General features: G+C 53.4%; 1 protein-coding gene across 1 annotated transcript in view; it reads right to left on the bottom strand.

Annotated features, from left to right (window-relative positions):
• Positions 1 to 2,233: 2,233 nt before the first annotated feature.
• The window catches only part of DIS3L2 (DIS3 like 3'-5' exoribonuclease 2), a 189,896-nt gene continuing 166,036 nt past the window's right edge, over positions 2,234 to 26,093 (bottom strand). The window contains exons 15-21 of the mRNA XM_026854640.1: positions 12,593 to 12,776; positions 11,301 to 11,387; positions 6,648 to 6,795; positions 6,256 to 6,386; positions 5,921 to 6,025; positions 5,097 to 5,198; positions 2,234 to 2,359 (exon numbers count right to left, since the gene is read on the bottom strand). Coding sequence (XP_026710441.1) covers positions 2,261 to 2,359; positions 5,097 to 5,198; positions 5,921 to 6,025; positions 6,256 to 6,386; positions 6,648 to 6,795; positions 11,301 to 11,387; positions 12,593 to 12,776 — 856 coding nt within the window. The 3' untranslated portion in view covers positions 2,234 to 2,260. The remainder of the gene's footprint in view (positions 2,360 to 5,096; positions 5,199 to 5,920; positions 6,026 to 6,255; positions 6,387 to 6,647; positions 6,796 to 11,300; positions 11,388 to 12,592; positions 12,777 to 26,093) is intronic.

Consider the following 26,093-nt stretch of genomic DNA (forward strand, 5'->3'; position numbering starts at 1 on the left):
CAGCGGGGCTGGGGGGAATGGGGACAGGGCAGGCATTGGTGGGGCTGAGACAAACCCGTTCAAGGGTTGGGGTCTCAGACCACCCCGAGGTGGCCAGGAGGGTTTGCCTTTGTTGGTATCCCATGGGGAGGCGACAGGGTCCCCAGAGACACCCCCAGGGAAGTGGCACCAGCCCAATGCCCCCCACCAAGGGCTCCCACCCTCCCTGTCCCAAACGTCCCCTCACCTGAGGCTGCAGTGGCGACCTGGGCGAGGAGGCAAAGGAGAAGGCAGGTTCCAGGGCAGAGCGGCCGCCCCATGCTGCCCACCCCAGCTCCCGTCCCGAATGCTGCCTGCGTCCAGGGCAGGGTGGGGGGTGACAGACCTTTATGGCCCTTCCCTGTCCCGCCGGAGGGCTGAGCCCTGCCGAGGGTGAGACGATGGGCTGATAACATTCAGGGACTATCTCCCAGACCTGCCCAGGGCCCTCCCAGTGCCCCCAGCCCCCGCTGGGGCCATCCCTGCCCCCCACCATCGAGGGAGGACCTCCAGCCCGCCCCTGGGGACCAGGGCACCTCGTGGCCCCCAGCTCCCACGGGGACGGCTGCCTGCGGGACCCTGGGGAGCAACAGGGAGGGCGCAGGGCAAAGTGCTGTTTTTGCAGACAGGCTGAGCTGGGCTGGGCTGGATTGGCCTTGTTCTCCCTGAGACAAACCTGAGGAGGGGGACACTAGGCTGAGGGGTAGTGGGAGAACATCTTGTCTTTGATGTCATTGTCCCCAGGTCCCCTCTGCCAGGGGACACAGCCACACGCTGCCTGCCAGGCCCTGGGACAGTTGGTGCCTGACACATTGGGCACACCGGGGCAGCCTGTGCCAGCACACTTGCACAGCAAGTACCAGTTGTGGGCAGGGAACAGCCTCGTGTCACCAGCACCCAGCAAGGAGCAGTAGACCCAGGGAGGAGCAGGCTGCTCCCACTCTTTCCCACGTCTGAGGTGACATCCACGTGTGGTTGTACCAGGCCACCTGGAGGGATGCTGCCAGCAACACAACCCCTGGGGACTGCAGGTGACTCCGATGGCTTTCACGGCTCATCAGCTCCTGGGGAGTGTGTTGTACCCAGCCCTGACCCATCCCAGGGCCCGATCCCCCACCCTGAGCCGGGCAGCCTGGGTTTGGCCAGCTCCTACAGAGGGCAGATGTGTCTGTGCCAGGGCCAAATCTGCCACCACTGGTGAGGCCCGGGACCCCTCCCTGCCTGGCACAATGGATTCACTCCTTCTCTCCAGATGTCAATCCCTCCACCAGCCGCCGCTTATGGCTGCCCGTCCCCGTGGGGGTGATGAAGTGGAGGCTGCCAGAGCAGCCCGTGCCCCTGGAGTTGCCCTGCACAGCGCGGTTAGGGGACACGGGGACAGGGAACAGGCAGAGGTGCCTGGAGACTGCAGAGGGGCTGGTCAGCCTGCGAGGGGCTGGCCACTCTCTTGAGCAGCAGGGAGAATGTGCTGCAGGGTCCCCGAGAGAGGTTAGGCTGGAGGTCAGGGTGTGAGGGGCTGGAGCAGCCACCTGGTGACTCCTGGTGAAGGCTCGGACTGAGGAATTAGCCATCAGAGCAGCAGCCAGGAGCCCACATCCACCGATCCCCCACGGCCTCCGGCTGAGCACGTCCTGGGACTGGGGCAGGCAGCGAGGCTGCTTGGATTTCACAATGCCTGGGAAGCGGCAGGCAGGGGAAGCACAGGACTGTCTGGGAGGTGAGTTACTGCTGGGATTCCCAGCTGGGGGAACGCACAGGAGACAAAATAAAACCTGCGCGAGCCCCCTACTCAGCTGCTGACCCGTCTTTTATTACATGACACACAACCCTGCAAGAAACCCTCCTAGTGGCCCCACAGCCGCATCCCACTGCACCCCACCACATCCCACCTGGGACGGTGAAGCCAGCCCTTCCCCGCTCCCAGGGACACGCAGCCCCACTTGGCCCCTACAGTGGGCACCTGAGATGGCTAGGGATGGACACCACTGCCTTAAAAAAAAAGAAAAAGAAAGCATCAAGCTAAAAATATCTGCGAGTAGAAATGCTCTGCCTGGAGCAGGCTCAAGCCCTGAGCCCCACTCCCAGGCAGAGTTAAAATCCAAACTAGAAATAAAACAGCACTGGTTTTAAAACTCAAAGCCCCAAACTCCCTGTGGGTCCACTCCATCCCCAGCGGGTGCCGGTGCAGGGCCTGGCGGGTGAGCAAGCGTCAGCAGCGGGGAGCAGGCACAGCCCAGGGCGCTCACTTCTCCGAGCTCGGTCTCTTGAGCAGGGCACTGTACTTAAGTGGGACTCCATCCGACGTCAGCACAACCTCCACCAGTGTGAAAATGCTGATCACCTTCAGCGAGGAAGAGAAAGATGGAGAGAACAGGTTTTTCAGGCAGCTTGGCATCACACTGGGATTTGCTTAGAGCTCTGCTGACTTTTGCTGTCCCCACTGCAGCACCCATTGGGAGCCAGGGAATGGGGCAGGACAGCTTCAGACAGTTCTGCTGGGGTCCAGGGTGCTCCTGGGGCTGGGGCTGGACACGAAGCCAGCCAGAGATCTAAATAAACCACCCAAAACATCCTCACTTATTGCAGTCTGATCAAGCCCCAGTCTTGTTCACACAGTCTGGGAAGAAGCATGGGTGATTGCCCTTGGCTTTGGGTCCCAACCTCCCCTAAAGCCTGCTTGTGTCTTTCTTCCTCCAGCCGGAGAACACACATCATCCCTTAATGAAGCAACTTGGCCAAGTGCCAACGGTGAGCTGCGGCGAGAAGGGTTTCCCACATGATACTGAGCATTTTCTCAGCATCCTGCAAAGAGGGAATGACCCCCCCATGCCCCCCCAGTGAGAGGAGACCTGGGAAGGAAGCATGACGGATGAGAGTGATGCGAGGGAATAAAGATCCCAGAAATTCAATCCCTCCTGTTCAGGAATGCACTGCTGCCTGCTGCCACCTCCCTGGTCCTCTGACTTCATCTCTCTGTGCAGTTTTGCAGATTAGAAGCATAAAGCATCGAGGCACGGATAACGGGCTGGCTGGGACACTGGGAAGGGGCTGCCCTGGGGCCGTGGCCAGGCATTTGGGGACTTCGCTTGCCAGAGCCTGTCCCCAAGGCCTGCGCTGCAGCAGGACTTGATGGGGCCATCTGCTCAGGGCTGGCCCGCAGGAGGAGCAGGCACAGCGCCACCGGCGTAACCTTGTCAAACCCTTCCCAGCTCATCCAGCACCGGCCGCTCCAGATTAATCATTTGGAGCAGGAAAATCTCATTGAGACTTAAATGTATCAAAGTGGCCAGCGAGGAGAAAACAGCAGGGAAATCCTTTTGCAAACAGCTGCCCAGATAGCTGCCGGCTACCTAGCGCCAGCCCCCTGCCTGCTCCAGCTGGCAGGAGAGCAGGGGGCAGTGGCCATGGGGCAGCCCCCCACGTCTGGGGGATTCAAATGGAGATTATTGGGGCTCTCCCTTTTTCATCTCTTTGCTGAACTGCTGGCGAACAGCACAATTTCACATCAAATCCCCTGAGTCAGATTCACTTCATACTCAAGCCCTGAGTAATGTTCACTGAGGTCCTGGCCATCATCTCCTGGCACTCAGGGGAGATGGTGACACCACCTCCCCGTCATGGCAGGGCCAGCCAGCCCAGACCCCTGCACAGCTTCCCTCAGCCTTCCCCGACGTCCCCACTGCCTGGCCAAGCTGAGCCAAACTGGGAAGCAGAGGCCAAGCGCTGGGGCCAGGCAGGGAGCTGCGGGTGCCTGGTGCTGCGGGGTGTCCAGGTGACATCTGCAGAGGTTCAGCACGGCTCCTGGGGATCCGCCTCATCCTGCAGCTGGAGACTGATCAACCTGGGGATCTGCTGGCTCAGAGGCCAGCTCGGAGCCTGCCCCCAGGGGAGGGTTCTGGTGTTTTCTTAGGAGGTGTGGAGGTTTTGTGGAAGAGTTCCCTCTACCGCTGTTTGCTTAACCAAAATGGGCCCTGCTCATGCTGGGGCATCATTTTTCATGCAGGTCCCTGCAGGGTGTAAGTGATACCCGCTCCTGTAGGAAAGGAGGAACCGAGGCCACTTCAGGCTGTGTGCAGGGGGCTTCTCTGAGCCAAGCTGAGAAAGGAAAGCTCAGCTTCAAAGGGAGGGAGGCCTGCAGAAATGCCTGTAACAGCTGGGGAGCTCAGCTGGTTCTGACCACAATATCTCCCCTGGGAAGAAAAGGACTCCCCAGGACATGCATCATACCAGCCAGGAGCGTCAGCCCAGCCCTGTGTCAGGAGTCCTTTTCATCCAGCCCTAGGTGGACAAGGATTGCCTGTGCCGGGCTTGGTTGGAAATGGGGTTCAAGTGCGGAGCCCCCAGAGTGGTGCAGGGAGAGGTTGGGATTCAGCCCTCCAGCAGCTGCCAAGGCAGCAGACAGGGATCACAGCAGTCAACACAGCTGTGATTTGATAGCAACGCCAGACAAAAGTTGGCAAAGAAGCACCACTTAATCAAGCCAGACAAATGCGATTGCTCCCTTTGATTGAGTTACCAAGTTAATAGATGACAGGGACACAAGAGAGAGATTTCTAGATGATGTTAAACCATTTGACACTGCATCTCAGGAAGTCTGACTTAAAAAATTTCTCCTAATTGGGTCTCAACCCTGTTGCAGGGATGGAAACCTGAAGGAACGGCCATGCCAGTGAAGGGGCAAGGAATGCCAGGGTGGGGGGAAGGGCCTAGACAGGCGCTGCCTGATCTTAGTTAACGTCTTAATTGATGATCTGGAAGAAGGAAGTAAACAGCATGTTAATCCAATTCTGGAGGAAACCGAATTGGGAGGCAGGGCACACAGCAGGCAGGGAAGAGTCTGCAGGCCGTGGAGGGGTCAGATGTGGGGGCAGCGATGGGATGGCGCAGGCTGGATGGCAGAGAGGTTGAGGCTGAGGTCGGGCTTGCTGGGGAGGGAACACAGGGACCGCAGGACCTGACAGCCTGAAAGGCAGTCCTGCCTCCTGGACCTGTCCTGTGGAGATCCTGGGATCCACACATTGCACACAGCCTCTACGCCAGCTTCACAGTGTTGTGAGCCCATGCTGAGGGGGTCTTACCTGGGGCACAGATTCTTGCTCTGGCTTCTCTGGCTCCCACATGAGCGTCAGCTCCGGCTTCCTCCCCACCTTCTGGAAGTGGAAGCCCAGCAGGGGCAGTGCCTGCAGGCAGGGAGAGTGTTGGAAACAGCCTGTGGCACTGACAACATCCCCCCACTCAGCTCTCCCCCTCCACTTTGCCTACAGATGGGGATGACACTGGTTTTGCCCGGCACACTGCCTCTGCAGCTCTTTAACAACCAGGATGCAGCAGCCCGTGAGCCTGAACCTAGCACGTAAATCAGGGGCTGCTGTGATACACAAACAGCCCATATATCATGCTATATGTCCTGTTTAAAGATGTCATTGCCAGCCATATAACCAGGTTATTAAGAGAAGATGCTGTCACTAACCGCAGGTGCTGGCCTACCATGGTGCTGTCACAGCCCCAGATATACCGTCTGATTAAATGAAATGAAAACCATCCTCGCTCCCTTTCCTCCCTTCAGCTCCATGTTGATCTCTGTCCCCCTGAATCTGTCTTTATTCCCTTTTACCTAGACTAGATCACTCCCAGCATGTAGCAGGGAGAAGCTGGTGCTCAGAGACTGGGCTGCTCCAGACCCCGGCCCCAGCCCCTGGTGCCTGCCCAGGGCTGAGGGATGGAGGGTGAACCCTGTGAAGACTCCCTCCCCTGTGGCTAGCTGGGATGGGGCACAACTCTGCTGTTGCAGGGCTGGCACAGAAGGGCACCAGAACAGCCACTGCTTCTGATGATGCCAGGCTGCTGCAGCCCTCTCTGGTGAGGCAGCACTGTCACTCTCTCACACTGGTGAGGTACTTACATTGCAGTAGATGCGCTTCTGGACTCCAAACTTCAGCACCAAGACATCAAAGGCCTCGTTCAGGACACCCATCACCATGGCCTCTGACTCCAAAGGACCACACTCCTGCCAAGAGAGGGCTGTCACCACACCAGCATCCCCCACCCAGCCGTTCCCAAGGAGAGTCAGTGTCCCCAGGCCCTGGAGCTCCAGCGGCGGTGGTTGCTCAGTGCGTTCCCTCACTGTTTGCCTTCCCCAGGGCCAGCTGGGCAGCCACACAGCCCTCTGCCCATCTCGGCTGAGCCTTCACGGGGAAATCCAGAGATGCCGCAGGGGGAGACAGCCTTGGGTCTTACCCGGACGAAGACGGCGAAGAAGAGGTCAGCGCTGAGCTCCTGCACCCTTTTGGAAGCCATCTTCCGGTCATTGCAGCGATCTGCCTGCCTCTGGATGGCCTCTTTCTCCATCTTGATGGGGGAGCTGACACCTGAGAGGGGTACAAGTGACAGTGGTGTGCTCACCCTCCGTCCTGCTCCAGTGCCATGCCATGGCACCCTGGACCCAGCTCACCTCCAGGTCCCTGAGGGCACCAATGTGCGAGGTTGCTGCCTCATGGGATGCAGACTCCAAGCACCCAGCATCCATGGCAGGCAAGGCAGGAACCTGGGAGCCCTGCCTGTGCCAGGCACAGCCACCCCCTCCCCTCACAGCACCCAAAATGCTCTGCAAGTGGCCGGGCAGCACCCACCGAGCGAGGCGGAGAGCAGACGGTGCACGATGATGTCTGCGTAGCGGCGGATGGGCGAGGTGAAGTGCGTGTAGAAGGGCACGTTCAGGGCGTAGTGGTGAAAGAGGGTCTCATCCTCCAGGACACCGGTGCAGAAGTAGAGAGCCATCTGAAAAGGGTGAGAAGCGAGGGAAGGGTGTGAGCAAGGATGGTGGCAGGACCCTGCATGAGGCTGGAGGGGTCTGTGGCCACAAGACAGAGCTCCAGCAGCTGATGGTCCTTCACCGGCTGCTCGGTTCGGGCTGCCCAGGGACAAGGTGAGCGCTGCAGGAATTGAGCTTGAAGCAAAGAGGGCAAAGCCACAGCAGGGAGCTGCTGGCTGCCAGCTGACCCTGCCTGGCCTCAGGGATTGCATCAACCTTCACATCACACATGGGTTTAAGCAGTCTCCTGCTTCTGCTCATGTCCTGGGGCTCATTCGCCATCCCCCCCATCTTCCAGGGGTGACCCCAGCCTGTCCCATGCCCACTGTGGATACCGTCCCAACAAGGGGGCTCAGTGCGGCCAGGCTCTTTGGTTCTGGGTCTGGTTGCAGGCTCCGCACACCCACTGCACCTGCTTGGAAAGTGCTAGGGGTTGGGATGAGTGGCTCCTCCGCTCACAGAGGAGGAGGCAGCCCTGCTATGATCCCTGCTGCTCCATCCCACGACGACAGCTGAGAAGCCAAGCAGCTGGACTGCCCGTCTAAACCAACACTGGGGCTGCAGCAGCACCGTGCTGCCTGACAGCCTCTCCAGCAGGAACCTCTCCTGGCTGCACCACCCCTGTTATCCCACATGTTACAGCTTTTATTTTTACATCTGTGAAACACCAGCCCTCAGGGCTGGGAAAACAATGGGGGCCGAACCCAGGTGGGGAGGGGAAGCTGTGCAGGTCAGGGGGGTTGAGGCGGGGTCACAGCACAGTGGCAACTGAACGAACCCGTTTAAAAATAAGAGCAAGTGATTTAAAAAAAACAGGAGTAGCCAGCTCTGATTACAGAGCTGTCCTGGGATCCACGGTTTGGGCAGCTGTATCCTCCGCTCTCCAGCCCAGCGGCACAGCCAGCTCCTGCTGAGCAGCAGCGCACTGATCCGGGCAAGTAAATAGAGCAGGTTAAAAAAAGCAGCATTGGTCCTGGCCTTATTATGAGACCCAAGAGCTGGGATAGGAGCTGTGGCGGCTGCCAATTTCCACAACCCAGAATTAAATTGTTTCTGATGGACTCCACAAAGTACGGTCTCCACTCAATTAGGCTCTGCGTGGTCAGGCAGGAAGACACGCTGAGCACTGGAGGCTGCTGCAGGAGAAGATGAGTGCCCTTGGGCAGACAGACAGCATGAAATTACAGGGGGTTTATAGGCACTTATGCCAGGCTCCTGGGCAGGAGGGAGGAAGGTCCCAGCAATGCCTGGTAGGTAGAGAGCGGAGCAATGGTCAAAATCCCCGCTGCTAGAGAGCCACTGGGAAGGGCTCATCCCCTCCCTCTGCCAGCAGTGCAGGGCAACCCCCACCTTGTTTCAAGCTGGAAAAGACACCAAAGGTCCCACACTGCTTGCTGTTGTCTGGGGCACTTCTTCCCAATGGACGTGCTGGCCAAACCCAGCTGCTGCTGGGTACAGCACCATTTCTGACACCCTCTCGGCAGCTCACGGCCCTCACTGAGGTTGGCATCAGCTTGGGTATCACAGCAAAAACACTCCTCTGGGCTGTGGTAAGGTTCCACACTGCAGGGAGCCCAGTCCAACACGTGTCTGATACCCGTCCTTGCCACCATGACAGCATTACCCACCCGGTGACATCAGCCTGGCAGAAAGCAGATGTTTTCTCATTAACAGATTTGACTCACAAGTGGTCTCAAATCCCCAGGGTTTGCCACAATCCCCGGAGAACAGCGAGGAGCCTGGAAATAAATCAGCCCCAGCCAACCAGGGGTGGCTTTGCTCTCATGGACAGATTGAATCCCCGAGTGACTGAGCCCCTGAAAAATGGTATGTCGCTGCTCCTTCATCTGTTACAAGGCTCTTGGCACGGCAATACAGGCTCTCCCCCAGACACACATATTACCAGTTGCTTCCCATCTCCCTCTCCCTCCAAGACGCTGATGTCTTGACCCCCAGCACACAGTGAAGATGGAAGACATAGGCTTGGCGTGACCATGGGCTAAACCTGTGGGCAGCTTGTTTTGGCTGATTTAACTGCAGCCTTGTCCCTGAAATACCAGCTTTATCACTGGGAGCTGAGATGTGTGCAGGGATATGGGTGAATCCTCCGTGCCCTGATCAGACGGTCTTGCCACGCATCTGTCAGAGTGATGGCCCAGCCCTGGACACCAGCACGGGCCCCTGTGTGGCTCTGCTCTGCATCTGCCAACTCTCAGCTCTGTCCTCTCACCCATGAGAGACCGCAACATCCAGGGCAGAGCGGGGCCATTTTTTCTGTCTGCTCTAATACTGGTGGCAGGCAGCAAAAAATCCTCCTCCCAGGTGAAAGCTCATTACACCTGGTAGCTGTCTGCCCTTTCCGAGGGGCACTGACACGACTTTAAACTACCTGTCCTCTGCATTTAGCAGTAGGAACAATAGTGGGAATCTGAACTACTCAGGATTGTGGGGAGCTGTGAGTCCACCCCACAGTGATGTGGAGCAACACTGATGTCTCTTGCCCCTGCGGTGCTGTGGTCCTTCCTTACGGACTGGCGGTCATATGGATCCACCGCTACGAGCACATCCTGGGTCAGACTGGAAAGTGGCCCTAAAGACAGGAGGGGAGTGTCTGCTCACCTGGTTGATGCTTTGGACACGTCTGAAACTCCATTTACAAACTAAACAACAGTTCAACAAATGGCGAACTGCCTAAGCTCATCTCAGGATCGAGACAGATTTCTGTTTCTTCTGGCTCATGCACCACTTCTAATAATAAGAGCATCTCATCAGGCACTGCAGTACCATCCTGCCGGGGAATGCCAGCAGACAGGAACGCTGCTCACCATCCAGACACAGGCTGCCCTGGAGGGCCAACGGGCTCAGCTGTAAACTGGGTTTTGCCTATCATGGGAGTGTGCCAGATAGCAGGTTTGCCAGATGTGAGTGGACTGCACAGCACACCTGAACACATGGGCACCTTGGTCTTCTGATGATGCAAAATCATGTCCTTTAAACATTCCTCTTTCTTCCTGCCCAAACTCTCTGTCTGGTATCTACTCTGCAGAAGACTTCATCCCCAAAACCTTGATACCTTCTTCGTGTACAGATCTAACATGTATTCATAGGGCTAAGTCTTAACAAGAGCCACTGGGAGGCATCTCAAAGCACACCCACCATCTCTCCCACCACAGCCTCAGAAGACTATAGAGGCAAAATCTCAGCAAGTGAGTGGGTTCCAAAAAGATCACCTCCTCCTTGGTGCCACTGCAGAACCGAGTTGTCTTCTCCTTGCTCATCCCTCCTGGCCAAAAGCCAGGCTTGCTCCACAAAGCCCAGGTTTGTGTCACAGTCAGCAGGACCAGAGGGGACCCCAAGGAATTCATGTCACCAGTGCACCTTCCACCAGAAAGGGAAGATGTGACAGAAGGGACCAGGACAAGCCAAAGCAGGACACAGGAGCTAGGACAACACAGCCAGCTCCAGAGGGCACTGCCTGCACTTTACAAAGCAGCATCCCTGAGCTGGACACATACACAAGGGGATGATTTACTAAACAGCTTCAATCTTCAATCCCACTTGTAAGCAAGCATTAAGTCACCAAAGTACAGCAGGACTTCAGGCAACTGCTAATGAGTAAATGGAGCAAGTAAGCTAATTAGAAGAGTGACAGCCAAATGAGTGATGTTGGGAAGATGATTCATTCCTGCAGTGATAAGCAGGCCACAGCAAAGAGAACAGTTCAGGAATGTGCCCCTTCTCCCTGTGGGGTAGGACTTCCCACAGAAGAGGCTGTGCTTGTAGAAAGGCAGATGCTTCCCAAAAACTTTTCTTGAAGGTGATAAACACCCTAATAAGTGTCCTGAGCTGCAGACACACCAAACATGATAATCAGTGTGAGCAGCAAAAGCCTCCACTGCAGAGACCTTCACAGAAGGTCTCTTGGTCTGGAGGGAGACCAAAGGGTTTGCAGAACTTTCCTGCTTCTAAGAGCATATGTCTGTGTACCAGCCTGTGCTTATGGCCACACCTCTACATCATACTCATTCTTGATTGACCGCTTCTTTGGACCAGCTGGGATATCATGATGTGAAGAAATGGCACAAACATGAACCATGGAGCCCACCACCAGCTCTTCACAGAGCAGGCTGGGTTCTTGTGAGTCTGCTAACATCCCACATGCAACTTCAAGGGTGAAACAACCCAAGCAGTAATACCAGGGACACTACGTGGGGTCTGGAAAGATTCAGCCTGACTTTGCCATCTAGTGAAGCTCTGTTACCCAGGGGATATCCCCACTGCCAGCTGCATGGGGCTGGAGGCACTGGGGGAAGCTGCTGGCAGCCCCGCAGCACCATGCTCAGTGTCCATTCACTCTCCCTCTACGTAAGAGCCAGCTACAGCAATGCAGAAGGGGCGAGGGTTGAAGATGGAGCAGCAGACAGCTGACAGCTACAGTCAGACGTGTCTGACAGCACAGTGCTGTTCTCACCTGCATGGGCCTGGAGAACATGTGGGTCAGCACTTCTTTCCTGGCTTCGGAGTATTTGTCAGCACCAAATGTTTCATTTAAGCTTTTCTGGAGGAGAAAAGAGAGAGAGGATTCAGTGTTGGCAAGCTATGGTGGTAGGGGTACCAGGCAGACTTTACTGGTGCAAACAGCAGCTCATCAAAGCCAAGTTTCTCCTTTTCCTGCAAATGCCCTTGTAAGACAAAAAGTGCACGTGAAACTGGGCTTTGCTCTGGTCCCAGCAGCCCTGACAAGACTGCACACACACTCCTGAGCAGTGACCCACCTCCCACGGCCAGCGGCAGGGAGCAGCTGGGGCACGGGGACCACTGGCTCCATCCCCAGACGTGCAGCATGTGAGAGCCCCTGCAAGCCCTCTCCCGATCTGTGCCTGGCTCCCATCCAGCTACTGAGAGCTTCAGCGCTTGGACTAATGAGACTCTAGGGAGATGTGGAGACAGGAGGTCACTGCCTGGGGCTAGTGGCAAGGAAGGGCTGGAGGGTTCAAAGTGCAGGAGAGGAGCTGAGTGCGCAGCCCTGTGTCTGCTGACATAGCCTTGGCGCAGCCAGCAAGCAGGGAAAGCAGTCCCAGCTGATGGAGGGGTACGAGGGAGGCCAGCGGGGATGGGATTAACAGAGGATTATCCACAGTCCAGTTGCGGCGAGTAAAGAAAATCCTGGAACCTGTGCTGTGCTGTTCAGCTGGAGTTCAGCCTCAGGACATGCTCAGTGGAGGATCGGTTGGATACCTCCTGCGCTGGCTGCATCTGACCTTTCCCAGCACCGCTCTCCAGTCCTTCCCAGTCATCCCGCTCCCCACCCTGCCCTCCCCAAGACCTTCAGCAGCCCAGACAGAAACACCCCCTCGCAGAGCTACTTTTCCCATGATACAGAGCAAATGCCCTGCCCAGGACCTGCGAGAGAGAGAAGGCAGAGAAAGGAAATCTGGGTGTTCCAGCAAGTGTTCCTGCACTGAAACATCCTTTCCATTGCAGAGAGGGCAGCGCTGGGGTCACTTGCAAGGTCCTCCCTGTCCTGCTTCAAGCTCTCTGCACAACATGGCTGAGACAGGCTGGGCCACCCTTGCTCAGTGCTGGTGGGTGCTGGTGGGGTCAAGAGTGAGTGAGGGGGATGTTCTGTTTTGGCATGGGATAACTGTCGGCTCTGTTTGGGCAGAGGAAGCCAGGGAATAAACCACATGCTGCCATAAACATGCCATCAGGTAGCTGCCTACCCTTCACCCCCATGACCCTGCTCCCTGCCGGGCCACTCACATGCAGGGTCCCTGCGCTGCTGAAGTCAATGTTGAGGCCGACTTGGTTGCAAAATTCCATGAGGTCTTTCAGCAGCTTGGTTTGGGGTGGCGGGTGGCGGCGAAGCAGGGCCTGCTCAGGGAAGGAGCGGTAGATCTGATGGGCCACGGCCATGTTCGCGAGCAGCATGAACTCTTCCACCAGCCTGCAGCACGAGAAAAACAAGCCCGGTCCCCAGTTAGAGAGCAGAGTCCCCTGGGAAGCCAAGCCAATCCATACCGATGGGAACTAATAGGACATGGAGGGACAGGGGAGCAGCTTGTAGTTGCTGTTATAAGCACAGATTAGATGTGAGACTGCAGCAAATCCCCCCGCAAATTCTCACTTTCTATCTGAGGTTTCCCCGGGGACTCAGAGCAAGCCGTCCTGCTGGTGCAGACAAGCAAAAGTCAGTGATAAATTGACAGCTTAAATTAGGATAAAATAATCACCCTTTAGGTCATTTTATCTCCTGAAATGCTCGACAAGCAAAACAAACGCTGTGCAAGAGATAGCATGGAAAACAAACACACATTTCTGTCTTCCTGGGCCAGAGAAAACAGCATCTTGCTCACTCCCCCATCCTGAGCTCGACATGTGTGGTCAAGCCCAGCCACTGAGCCCTGCCTCCCGCTGGGCTTCCACCCAGAGCGAGATGCAGCACAGCCCTGGGCCGGGCAGGGAAGCCACCAGCACAGCTAGCTGCAGGGCTGCCTCCGGCATCCAGGCCATGTAAGGACCCTGGGGGCTCCTCCCTGCAACCTGCAGACTGCTGGGGATACCCCAGGCTGGGGTGAGCCCCCCGCCCCTTCCACCTCTGCATGTACATGCACTGAATGGAAATCTCCGGGGCTACACACTGCAAAGAAAAGCAATCCCAGCGCTAGAGATCATCTCTGGAGCATTTATGGGTTGTGCTACCAGCTGTAGGGCTGTGCCACAGGAGACTTGTTTAACTGGGCTTAGAAAAGCAGAGAGATGTGCTTAACTGGGTTTCCTGCTATTTGCTGCATGTATTCCCAGGGCTCCTAACTGGTGCTAATTGCCAAAAAAGATAATAGATTTACAGAAGTAACCTCTTCCTCTGAGCAATGCCTGAGTGAGCTGTCACTGATTACGCTGGCTCAGCCGCATCGCTCCTGCAGGCAAAGCAGTGATTTTGCAGGGCTGGCTGGGGGACAGGGCTGGAGCCCGGTGGTCCTGCACCTCTCGGCCCCGGCCATCGCTTGGGGGACTGCCCAGGTGAGATGTGAGATGTGCTGTGCTACTTGGGTACTTGCTACAGCAGTGATGCATTCCCAGCCTAGGAGTACTTGCCAAGAACTCGAAAGAGAAAGGAAATAAAGACAAGCCCGGAGGAGGAATAAGCACCTGATGGTGATAATCAGCAGTGGAAATGTTCATCTTTAATGGGAAGGAGCTCCCTTAATATGAGCCTTGTGTGTTCTTCCAGGGCGTGTTGTGCCAGAGGCCAATACTTCAGGCCCCGAAGGGAGGGCAGGAGGGACACCCTCGCACACGGGCAGCGTGGGAAAGGGTGGGGAGCAGCACAGTCTAAGTGGGAACGGGCTACCCATCCTGTCCCCTGGCACACTGGCTGATGGGCAGATGTTACCAGCAGGCCAAGGGCTGGGTCCAGGGGTGGCCAGTGTGCCCGCAGCCTGGCGTGGGAGCGGGGTCAGTACACACGCATGAGGGGCGACTTCCACGAGGGTTGAGCCAAGCTCTTGCTGCTCCTGTGCAGCTAAGCCAGCAGATGGCAACATCAGTCCCTCTATGGCCGGCGGCACTGGGGGGGTCCGGGACAGCATGGCCCAAGGGTGCCGGGCACCCCGGCTGCACAGCGCCCAAGGGCGGGAGGCAGGGTGGTGAGCAGCACACAGCGGGTTACGGCACGGCCAGTCCCATCTCCTGCACGTGGGTGGACCACCAGCTCCCACCCAGCTGCCGTGCTTGCAGGTGGCACGGGGAACGGGGGCCTGAGGATGCGTGCGAGGTTGTGCCAGCCCATGCTCATACCTGGGAAGCCCCTTCTGCCCAAGGCAGCTCACAGCAAGGCACAGCAAGCAGCACGGGCTGCGAAAGGCAGCACCTCTCCTTCCCGCGGCTTTGGTGCAAAGAAAAAGGGAGACATTTCCAGCACTAGCCCCAGCTACACAGATGCACGTGAGCAAAGGTTGGCCATGCAGTCCCTGTGCCTCCCTCAAAATGTGGCCTCTACAGAGTGAGCTGCAAACCCATTTTTAAAGACAAAGCAATAAACACCCATGAACAGCAGCTCCTCTTTGTCATAGGTGCAACACACTGCACGAATGTCCTAGAGACGAACGCTGTAAGCGAGCGCTCGAGCAGCCACCATCATTTTTGCTCCTGTTGAGCACCACTGTGAAGCTTTTACCTCTTACCTCCAACAACACTTTGGGCTGGATGCAATTTCTACCTGATTATTAAGTTCTGCATTTTGCTTTACTATTTTGAAGCTTGGGCTTTTACATTTTCCTGCAGATATCCTTGTTCTGATGTTGTAGGTAGTACTGAAATGAAGCTAATACCTAAGCACCCTCCTACCAGGGATGCTTTTACACCCAAAGGAAAACTAACAACACATACTTCCTGCTTTGCTCTGCAAAATCCTCTCCCTTCAACACACCCACATGTGGAGCACCAGCCCCCAGACAGCATCAGAGACAGCCCCCATCAAGAAGAGGTACCTGATACACAGCTGGCTTGACCACATGGGCAGGAAAATCTTATCAAAAAGCACCCAGGAGCTTTGCACCCATAACAGGGTGTGCAGGATGTGACTGTAGATATTCAGAATTGCAAAGCTACTTGTCTCGCTTTCTCACCCAAAGGCAGGGGCAGGATCTGGGAGACACAGCTCTGGTTTGAACTTCAAAGGAGCAAATAATATGGATGTGGACACTGCCCTGTATCCAGGGGGAAGAGAAGACCCAGGACCTGATGGGTTGGTCTGTGTCAGCTCAGGATAAGAAACCACAGTGGTCTGGGGAGGCTGCAGTGCCCTGTGGGTTGATGCCAAAACACCCTGCAGGGATGGAGGGTTCTTTCCAGCTCTGGATTACCTGGGGGTGCATAGAGCTGCTCCCCACACGCACCCCATTGCAGCAGCCCTGCAAGCAGGGAAGGGATGAACAGTGTGGGGCTGCTCCATGCTAACTCCTAGACAGATTTGTTTTAAATATCAGGATTTAGTCCCCAAGGAGAGGAAAGCAGCTTCCAGAAGGGACAGGTCACAGCTGGGCTAATCCTGAGCATGTGAGAGCCTGCCAGGGTCAGAGGGAGAAGGCTGGGGACAGAAGGAGCTGGAGTTAAGCCAGGTCACCTCTTCCAGCAGAGCAATGGGGCCTGTGGCTCAGGACTCAAGGATGGAGCCAAGATGTGCAACAAACAGCTCAGTGTGGTGGCCTCACTGCACCTAAAAGGAAAATCATATTCCCAAGAGGGGCTCACACCGAGACTGCAGGGGACGTTGGAGGCTCAGGAGGATGAGCCAGGGCTGTGACAGCCCATGAAGCTGGCAGTGCTTCAGGTGCTGAGAAGCAGGAGGGCACAACAAAGCTGCTGCCTCCCTGCCCTCCCCACATGGCCTTCTAGTGGCGCTTTTAGCCAGCATCCTCACCACGGCTTCAACTTGGCAAGCGCTACACCGCGCCGTGGAAAGAAGCAATGGATGCTGAGGCAGGCAGGAGTGGAGGCTGGCTGGCAGTGGCCAGGGGCCAGACCAGAGCCTGGCACTGGTGTTACTGGGAGCCATGCTGAAGCCCTGCTAACTCACTGGCAGGTCAAACAACAAGAGGGTTTTTTTTTTCTTTTTTCTTAAAACAGCCTAGCTTGGAGTTTGGCTCGGTGTGGCTGGCAGACGGGAGTGCAAAGAAAAATATTCCACGGCTAAAAAAACGGAGACAGAAAGACTGGTCCATCTGAACACGCGCTGAATGAATCCCATGTGAAATGCATTCTAACGCCATCGCTACAGTTTCCTCTGGATTAGCTGAGCTATCCTTGGCTCCCAGCTCCATAAAATCCCATAAACAATCTGATCTGAACTTTTGCCCTTTCTGTGCTGATGCGAGGTTTCCTCTACTGTCTCGCAGAGAGGGCTGCAGGTTAGCAGGTGGCTGTCCCTCCCATAGGTGCCTGCAATCCCGGCTGTCCTGCTCACCCGGGCTGCAGGAGGGAGCACTTCCAAACCTGTTCAATGCATCATTTAACATGTGCACATGCGAGACGGAGGAGAGGGAGGGGCGGGATGGTTTGCGAACTCTATAACATGCGCAAGCATCTTCTGCTGGCTCTTTCAAGACCCAGATTTTGCTTATGAGTTATGGGCTTGGTGCAGGAATTAGGGGGTGAAACTCTATAGCCTGCCTTATGCAAGAGGTCAGCTGGAGTGTATGGCTTCCAAAAGCACTGGCCTCTGAATTTCAAACGTGATCAAGGCATGCTAGCTCCTGAATCTCACCAACTGCTGTGGAGATTTCAGGCTCCTGAGATGCTCTTAAACACAGGACTTGGTGCTTTTTAAAGTATCTTAAATGATGGTCACAGCTCCTGTAGGCAAATAGCCACCTATGCAACCATTCAGCTGAAGAGGTCAGATGACATCTCGACGGCAGCCCCAAACCAAAGCTACTGGGCTGTAACTCCTCTCACACAGATCCTACCGGAGTCAGACATCCATGGGACATGGGAAGAGGAGCTGCACATTCAGAACCAGGAATTGCTTCAGTAGCAGCATTACTATTTGTTCAACAAAAAGGTTAGCTAGACCCTTCCCCATCTTTTGATAGCAACCATGAAAAACTACTCACATCCTCAGCAAGTTGGTTGGTTGACGGCAAATAAAATATTGGCTTCTCATGCCAAATCTCTGCAGGGCAAAGCAGGGCAAGTAAAATGCCTGTTTGGCTGCTTGTCTCCATGGCAATGCGGCCAGGCTATACCGCAGCCATCGAAGTGCCCACTCTCCCTGATTAACTTGACAAATGAGGTTAGCTAACGCTGCAAGGGAGAGACAAGGAGTACTTTGTTTGCAATCCAGTAAGTGCAGGAAGGAGGCAGGCAGCCTGATTAAAGCGAAGTGACACTAAAACATCTGCTGTTCCACCAGTGTAACAGACCCGTAGGCTTCAGAGTAAACAGAAGAGAGGTAGCGCTGGACAGATGAGCACGGCTCTTCCCCCACGCTGTCTTCTTCGCCTCCACCCCCTCCTGCGAGATGTAACCACTGGGTGTATCCAGGCGTTGGAAGTGTTCTCATAGCTGAGGAGTGGACTCAGAGATAAACCCAAAACACCGTGTAACTCTCCCAGGGCAGAGGTGTTTTTTTTTTTTTTTTGCTTTTGACAGGCTGGAGAAGTTGGTCCTTTCTTCACGTGTAGCTCATTGTGGAAACCTGTTCACAAAGGGACAGAACTGAACCGCCCTGAGCTGCAGTCTGAGCCCCCATTCCAACAGTGGTCCCTCTGGTTGGGTGAGCTGCCTCCAGGTAAATCCCAGCATCTCACACTTGAGCCAAATGTGACCAAATAATTTCTGCAAAAGTTTCCAAACTTCTTTACCCTATCCCATTATAAAATCCCACCTGCTCCTCTCCATCTTGTCTCCCCCTCCCAGCACTTGCTCCCTTGTGCACAGGGAACAAGGTTTGCTGTTCAAAGTCCTTCCATCTCCAGATAGGTTTACTATCCCAGCTCATCATGGGTTTGCACTTCAATCAGCAGTCAAGGCCTCTGGTTTCTCAACCCATAGCTACATGTCTGCCTCAGGTGTCCAGCTTCACACTGGGTCCAAACAGGGTTAGGACAGTATAGCTTTGAAAGCATCACACTTGGTTTGTGTTTGAACCAAACAGTGACATGGGAGGCTAGTGCTGAGAAAAGAAAGCCCAGATCTCTGTGTGCGTCCAAGAGGGCTCTAAAGACATTGATGGATATACATTCCCTTGCTAAGGGCAGTACTCTGCTGAGAGCCCTTGTTCTCTGCTGGTTTGAAGGGTATTATTGCTGCAGAGCAACCTCATAACAAACAAGAGATCTACAGCCACCTCCTGGGAATGGGACTCTAAATCCTGCTGCATTCACCAAGAGAAAGTCACCTTCCACAAAAGGCTGCAAACAGTCCTGTGCATGTCCAACAGCAGCAGCACCATCAGCTGAAGGAAAATGGTACAGACAGCACCACAGTTCAGCCAACAGACTCGCTCCAAAGTGTTAAGACCAAAGAGTCTGGATGTGGTACGACTTTTTCTTCTTTTCTTTAAATCATGTACGTTTATTTTTGATTACAGCTCTTCCATGAAGCAAAGGAACTTGAGAGGTTTCTATAAAAGCTCTTCTAAAAGCAACATTAGCTAATCCCACATCTCCTGAGAGCGCAGCCAATGACAGAATCATGCTCTTTGGCGAGTAGCTGGACCGGCGCTTGTGATGGCTCTTTTCCATGCAAAATCCTGCAAGAACAGTGTACTGTCTTCCTGGTGACACCTTGACTATCCAATGAACAGGAGCATCTTCAGCCATCCACTCTGGAACAGCACTGCTGCTTGAAGAGTTATGAAAATCAAATCCCCTGTTATTCAGAAAATTGGATTGCAGTATTATATATGAGCCTTGCAATGTTGGTGTGGAGCAACCTTTGCCAGTGACAGTTGCCAAAAGACCAAAAGCCCTACTTTTTTTTGAAAGAAAAAGTAGTAAAAGGCAAGAACGCTGGCGGTTCCTGACTTGATGAAAGTCATTTGTGCTCCTTTCGCAGCTAGCGGTAGCCTTGAACAAAGCGTGGCTGAATAATGGAATTACTCCACTTTCTGAGATTGCTCAATTAGCTCTTGGTTAAAACTGTTAACGTTGAAACTTGATGAGAATAGCAGCTCTGAGGCAGTTTTAGATTCATTTCTTACTAAGCTAGAATGGCTTTTCCCTTTAATGAACTCCCTTTCCGGGGTATAATGAATGCCCTTTTTATTAGCTATGGTGCCTTCCCAGTAATAGATGCCTACAACACAAATGCATGGGAGGGATTTCTGAATACAAATGTCACTTACTGGCCACTCTCACACCTTGAGGCTGGAAATGCCATGAGACCACTCTTTCTGCTTTATCCAAATTAACTGCAGTATGGTGGAAAACCGTTTTAAGCTCTCAATGCTAAAGCTGCGCGACTGAAAGCATTCGGCATGATTACGAATTAATTGCTTAAAGCCTGATGGACTAGGTTTGCACAGAGGGATTCAGACCTCTAGAAAAACCTCAACCATTTGTCTAAGTTCCTTCGAAATTATCAATGCCACTTTGCAGCCCCGTCACATAAAAGAGCTGACTTAATCTGGCAGCAGGACACCAGGCCAGAAGACAGCGCAAGTGGCTGTGGAGCCTCTGGCACCTCTTGGTGCTTGGCTGTGTGGATGGCAAATGCTCCTTGCCTGGCCTGGAGCTCCTCAGCCTCCTATGTGGTTTGTATGGAAGGGATAAAGTCAGTGCCTGCCTGTCCCACCACCCTCCATCCTGTCTGGATCCAAGTGGCAAAGGAAATGTCATCAAACTGAAGAGCAAGTGTTGCAGAGGAGGCAGTCTCTGCGGGCTGAGCCTCTTCATTAAATGTTAATACAACTGCAGTCTGCTCCTTTTCATGCAAATTGGCAACAACCTTCAGACTCCTGGCATGAACCTGAAGTGTCCCTCTGTGCCAAAACAGCGTCTTCAGCTGCCATGGGCCAGGGATGAAAGCTTAGACCTGCACACATGTGCTGGGCCACACAGGACACAGAGGCAAAACTTCATCAGGCTCCCTTGGTCCCAGCTCCAGCATTCTCCACAGTTTTCTCAGGACTATCACATTTTTGAGCCCAGGGCAGAGGGCTTCACGCTCAGCATCACAGACAGAGGAAGATCTCCCCCCAGGAATGGCTTTCCTGGGTCAAAATCCCCCTTTTTCCATGGGCCCCAAAGAAGCTCACAGAGTGCCACTCACTCAGCATGGGCACACAGTCTCATGTTACTCCCCTCCTAGAAATGCCTCCAGTGCCTGGGGCTGCCTGGTGCTGCTGTACAGACCTCCCCACTCGTGCTGGATGTCAGCACCAAAGGGATGGCACTGTTTGAAAACCCTCCTTTAAAACACAACCTCTTCACCCTGCCTAAGCACTTCTCTGTGGGGAAGATGATGGCAGCATGTGAAAGGGTTTGCAATCCCTGAGTTTAGCTCTAGGAGCCATGAGGCTGGGAATCCCAGCACAGCTTCCCACAGATCCAGGCTGTCCTTCCAGGGAGCTACCAGCTCACTGAGATCTCATCTCTTCTCTCAAAGGGAGCTATGACGGCCAGGGCCCTGCTCTCTCCCCGCAGAGCCGCAGGGGAGGGACAAGCAGTGACCACTAATGCACACAGCTCAGTGCTGTGTTCGGGTCTCACGAGAGCAATCCCCACCTGGGCTGGCAAGCCTTACTTTTGGGAATGCTTTAGGACGCTCCCAAGCAGGCGTGCTGCCCAGCCGCTTGAGGACAGAGCAGGGACCCGAGACAAGTTTTCTCCAGCCCGTGGGAATTTCCGGTGAGCAAAAGAGCTGAGAGCCAAGCTGGGTCTGGGATGGTGCGGAGGAGAGGGCAGACACCTCACAACCAGCACTCAAAGCTGGACTGGCAGTCCACATTCCTGAGACGTGCAGCTTGATACACCACTGGCTCTGAAAGCAGAGCTTACGACAAGACACATAACATTAATGTCATCCAGAGTCCGGCTAAGAGGGGAATGGAAAGAATTTCTGAAGAAATGCAGACAGCCCCTCTCTTGATGGGAAAGTCTCCAGCCCCACACATCAGGCCAGCGCCGCCTGTTATCAGGCTACATTTCCCACTGAAAGGAGGAAGTGGGAATGAAAGGCACTTTTCCTCGCTGTTAAAAGTTTATGCAAGTGATTTATGGGTCAGAAAAGTTAACAAGTCCATCGCTGAGTGCTTCATACAGCAGCGTGTGTTACATGGCTGCTGACCAGAAATGCCAAGACCCATTAGGTGGAAGCAAAGGGCAGCACGATGGAAAGTTAAAGATGCTTTTTGCCCATTTAATTAATTAGCCGGGTCTTTTCTCCATCCCCTGCAGCCTTCATTAATGTAACATTGAAGCGAAGGAATATTAACAATTCAGACAACACATTAATATTAACACAACACCTGCAAAATGCAAATGTAAGTCCATTAGGTAAACAGATGATCTTAAGCCATTGAGGTGGAAATAACATTCTGACATTTCCTAGCACGGGTATCCTGCAGAGATACTGTCCATCACCTATGCTCCATTATAAAGCCATGGCCCCTTGTACATAAGGGGCTCCTCATCTGTTACTAGTCCCTGAAAGGATGAGAAAAACTTACATTTCCATTAAGACATTTGCCAGTTTCATATGGAAAGTGTCTCACTAAAGCCATGTCATGAACCAGAAAGATCAAAAGGGATTTTTAAAAGGATTTTATCTCTATGCTAGCAAGGGATGGAGATAAAACCTGAAGCTGATAGCTTGTAAATATTAACCTACACTTGGGATCGCTCCAGAACCTGAGTTTTCTATTACGGTGGTTTAATCTGAGACAAGTTTTCAGTACGGGAGAAACAAACAGTTAATCACCTGGCAAGCCGATAGTGCTGTGGGGAGTCACAGACTGCTAGAACCAGCCTTCCTGTACCACATTCCCCACCAGCTAATGCTCTCCCAGACATTCCAGATGATCACACCCTGTTTTTTGCTTTGCTTTTTTCTGGCTTAGCTGGCATCGAAGAGTTGATTACTTCCAAAGCAGGAGACAAACTGATGGACAAGGGGGAAATAAAGAAGAAGGGAGAACATTCCAGACTAGAAGCATACCTGGAGATGGCCAGCAACTGGGGAGAGCATCCATCTACCAACCAAGATGTGACCCAGGGACAAACAAGCAAAAGCCTGCAGAAGCTCATGAAGAGATGAACAACAAAAGCTAGCCAAAAAAGTTTAAAAGACCAAAACTATGGAAATTAATGTAAATAATCTGGCAGCCAAATGCAGTGGTGGCACAACAACTCAACATGTACTCCCTGATGCTCATGAAGTGAAAGCCAGGCAGTGACTTGCTCAATAATGTCTTCTTGCTGCAGGTCTCTGGTCTAACCTCCTGCTCAATGCAGGATAACTTGCCTTTTCCAGTTGAGCTCTAGCTATCTCCAAGGTCAACTCTCTCACAGCCTCTCTGGGTCCCTGTGCCAGTTCTTAACCACGCTCATAAGTGTTGTTTGGGCTTATAGGAAAAGACCTCCAGGAGAAGCAATCCCCCAGACTGGCCAGCCTTCAGCAAGGGCCTTGCCAGAGGAAGATTGCTCAGGAGAAACTGGCTGCAGATCAAGGGAATTAGAGCGACCACCGAGACCACTGGTTCTGAGGAGATCCATGTCAGAAAAACACATTCAACTTAGCAAGATCCCCAGCAAAAACCACCCAAAGTCAGCTGCTCCCTGACTGGAGCAGATGCTCTGCTGGGGGTGCTGCTTTCCAGGCAGGGCCATGGAGCAGGGCTCACAGCACTGTCCATCACTGCTCTGGTTCAACCTCAGATTTGCAGTTGTAGCACTGAGTGTGGGCAGGTTAAGGGGAATAGTTGTATCAATACGGAGTGAGGGATCCAGCTGGCTCTGGCTCTATTATTCTTGGTCTGGAATGATTGTGAAGCACAACACATGAACCTTCTGGTTACCAGGACTTTCAAAGACATGGAAACCCTAGGGGGAGGGGAGCAAGGTACGGGGGACACCGACAGCAGATCGGGGTTAACACAACCAATAAAAGTTGGCAAGGAAATGAAAGGGAAATGGGCAGCAGAGGATTTGGGGGTGATGCTTTCTAAACAGGGACTACTGAAATACTCTGGATAACTTCTGTTTTCAAGCAGCCTCTTGGCAGATTAAAATGTCCCAGTAGGTTTTATATCCAGCTCCTACAATCTCAAACTAAATATTAGGTGAGAAAAACATGCTTCTAAAGAAAAGTCAGGCACAGCCCTGAGTGAAAAACAATGAGCAGGAGAATGAATGTATCGGGTTTGTTGAATATACACTAAACAACAGTTTTCTTTCCCCAAAATAAAGCCAAGGGAATGAAATGCAGACATAAGCAGGGTAGAAAAGCTGCAGGAAATTTAGGCAGTCTCCCTCAACCCCAAATCTCCCCCAGGCACAACTCTCATCCAGCCTGGCCTCAGCGGGCAGGCTTGGAGCTATGCTGTAAATTCCTGAAAGCGCCTTACCCCTCTGCAGTGGGACAGACTCAAGGTACAATAGGTCTTTTTCATCTGTAACTTCTCTCTCTTGACTTTTATGTGCATCGATTCAAAAGCTATTTGATTTACTGGCACAGGGGTTGTGAAGAGTCTGGCTTGGTCTAAGGACAGCCTGAGGTTAAAGGCAGCAATGCAATTTCACCACCCTGTCCATTACAAGAAAATGTTCAGGTCTGGATTTATAGTCACGTTTCGGTGAGCCCACGCATCACGACAGGCTGAAATTAGCCTCATTTACGCAATGGGATTGAGAAGAAATGGCTAAACATCCTACTGGACTTTGGCATGCAACGGAGATAGCCAAGAGGCATGGGAGCAGGTGTTGAATGGCATGCTTGCTGTCAGAGAGAAGGGTGCACGGCCGGGGTGACAAAGGGCTGTTTACCTCCCGCTGGAGCTCCTTACAGCAGGCAGTAGATGAGCATAGGTAAGGTAGTTTCAATGAGAGGTACAGGTAACAGGTAAAGATGGGTGGCACGGGACCTATTGCTATAAGCTAGGAAGAATCATATCCTTGAAGCCCAGAGATGGATATGATGACTCTCCAGAGCTGGATTAGTAAGAAAGGACTTTGTTTCACATCACAGTCCCTCTGCAGAAATCGTTTGAAAGAGAGAACAAGCTCTATTCACACTGAGGTCTGCAAAACCTCAGAGGCTGCTGGGTGAAGGTAGCAAATGTTTCAGTCCCTGGCTGTCACAGTCAACAGGCTAACGTGGTTACACCTGCTAGTTCCTCCACTGACTTCTACAGGTCCCTCAGCTGCATCTAAGAGCAGAGGGACCGAAGCTAAATCCATCATGACACCCTGAAACGGCTTCTTTGGGCCAGGGTTTTACTAGATCATGGAAAGTTTGGTTAAAATGAAGATGCAGGTGTGATGAAGAGGAACTCTTGCAACGTCACCTTCCAGGCTCTGAACTGGGAGCTACAACCAGAGTTCAGCAGCACAGACCAACATCCTGAAAAAATCTACCATCACCAAAAAGCAGACACACAGATCTGTCAGCACGTTTCTGCTGCTGAAACCAATGGATCTCAGTACTGGATCATGATAAGATTTGCAACACTGTCATCTTGCAGAGCCTTGGCAGTGCCTTTTAATCCTTGGAAAAGGAACATTTCAGGCATCAATTCTTGCCTTTGCATATGAATGTTGCAAAGCCAAAACAACAACCTCTCTTGGAGCACAGGGCATATCCTAAAATGCCCCGGAGCTTTCTTGTCCTACAGACACTGAGTAGTAATCTCCAAATGACAAAACAGAAATAAAACCATATATTCTCATGTTTTGGTGAGCCTCCAGTCCAGGCCTGACAGATACCTGGCTCTGGGTGCTGCATCTCTCAGACTGCTTAACCCTTGAATGAACAGGGTAGCTCTGAACATTTAGAAGAAGGAAACACAACATTACATCTTCCATCTGTTTCTAAAAGACCATCCTGGATTGGACAGCAATGCCCACTCACTTTCCCAGTGCCTGAATCTGTCAGTCCACACTGGGAATCACCAGGGCAAGTCACCACCTGCAGGGAGCCTGCTGTTGGAAGCACAACGGTGGCTCTAGCCCTGGCACAGAAGGACCTCAGTGGTTGGATCTCTTACGGTGGTTGGAGCCCAGCCAGCCGCATTCCTTCCAGGCAACCCATACCTTCATACTCGGCAGTCAAATGTGAAGGTCCCAGACCTCTGTTTGGCCACTAGATCTACATGCTGGCTCAACCATTTGCAAATCTGAGAGTGACAGCCTGAAACAGCCCATGTGGCTGGGGTGCACTGCAACCTCCAAGCTCAGACTGAGCAGTTCCCTTGTCCTTCCCCAGCTCTGAAAATACTGGGAGATGGGAGAAGAGCAAGCAGCCATGATGACTGTTGCCTCATGGTAGGTCCCTGATGCTCTAGTCACACAGGTGGGAACACATCAAAGTCACTTGGGAAGGCAAATGCAGTGCCATGCCTTTCCTGGGGTCTGACTTCAAAATAGCTGCCTGGCTCTCTACCACAGGTTATTCAGTAACACCAGAGTAAAAGCTTTGGGAGCTTCCTCCAACCAATCAACTTGTAAAATCCAGGCAGCTGAAGGAGGCCAGTGAAGCTCCATGAGATGCCCTTCACTGACCAGTTTCAGCAGGGGACAAAACTACTCAGAACTACTGCCTG

The sequence above is a fragment of the Athene cunicularia genome, assembly GCF_003259725.1.
Source record: "Athene cunicularia isolate RWA chromosome 9 unlocalized genomic scaffold, athCun1 chr9_part1, whole genome shotgun sequence".
Classification (NCBI taxonomy): Eukaryota; Metazoa; Chordata; class Aves; order Strigiformes; family Strigidae; genus Athene; species Athene cunicularia.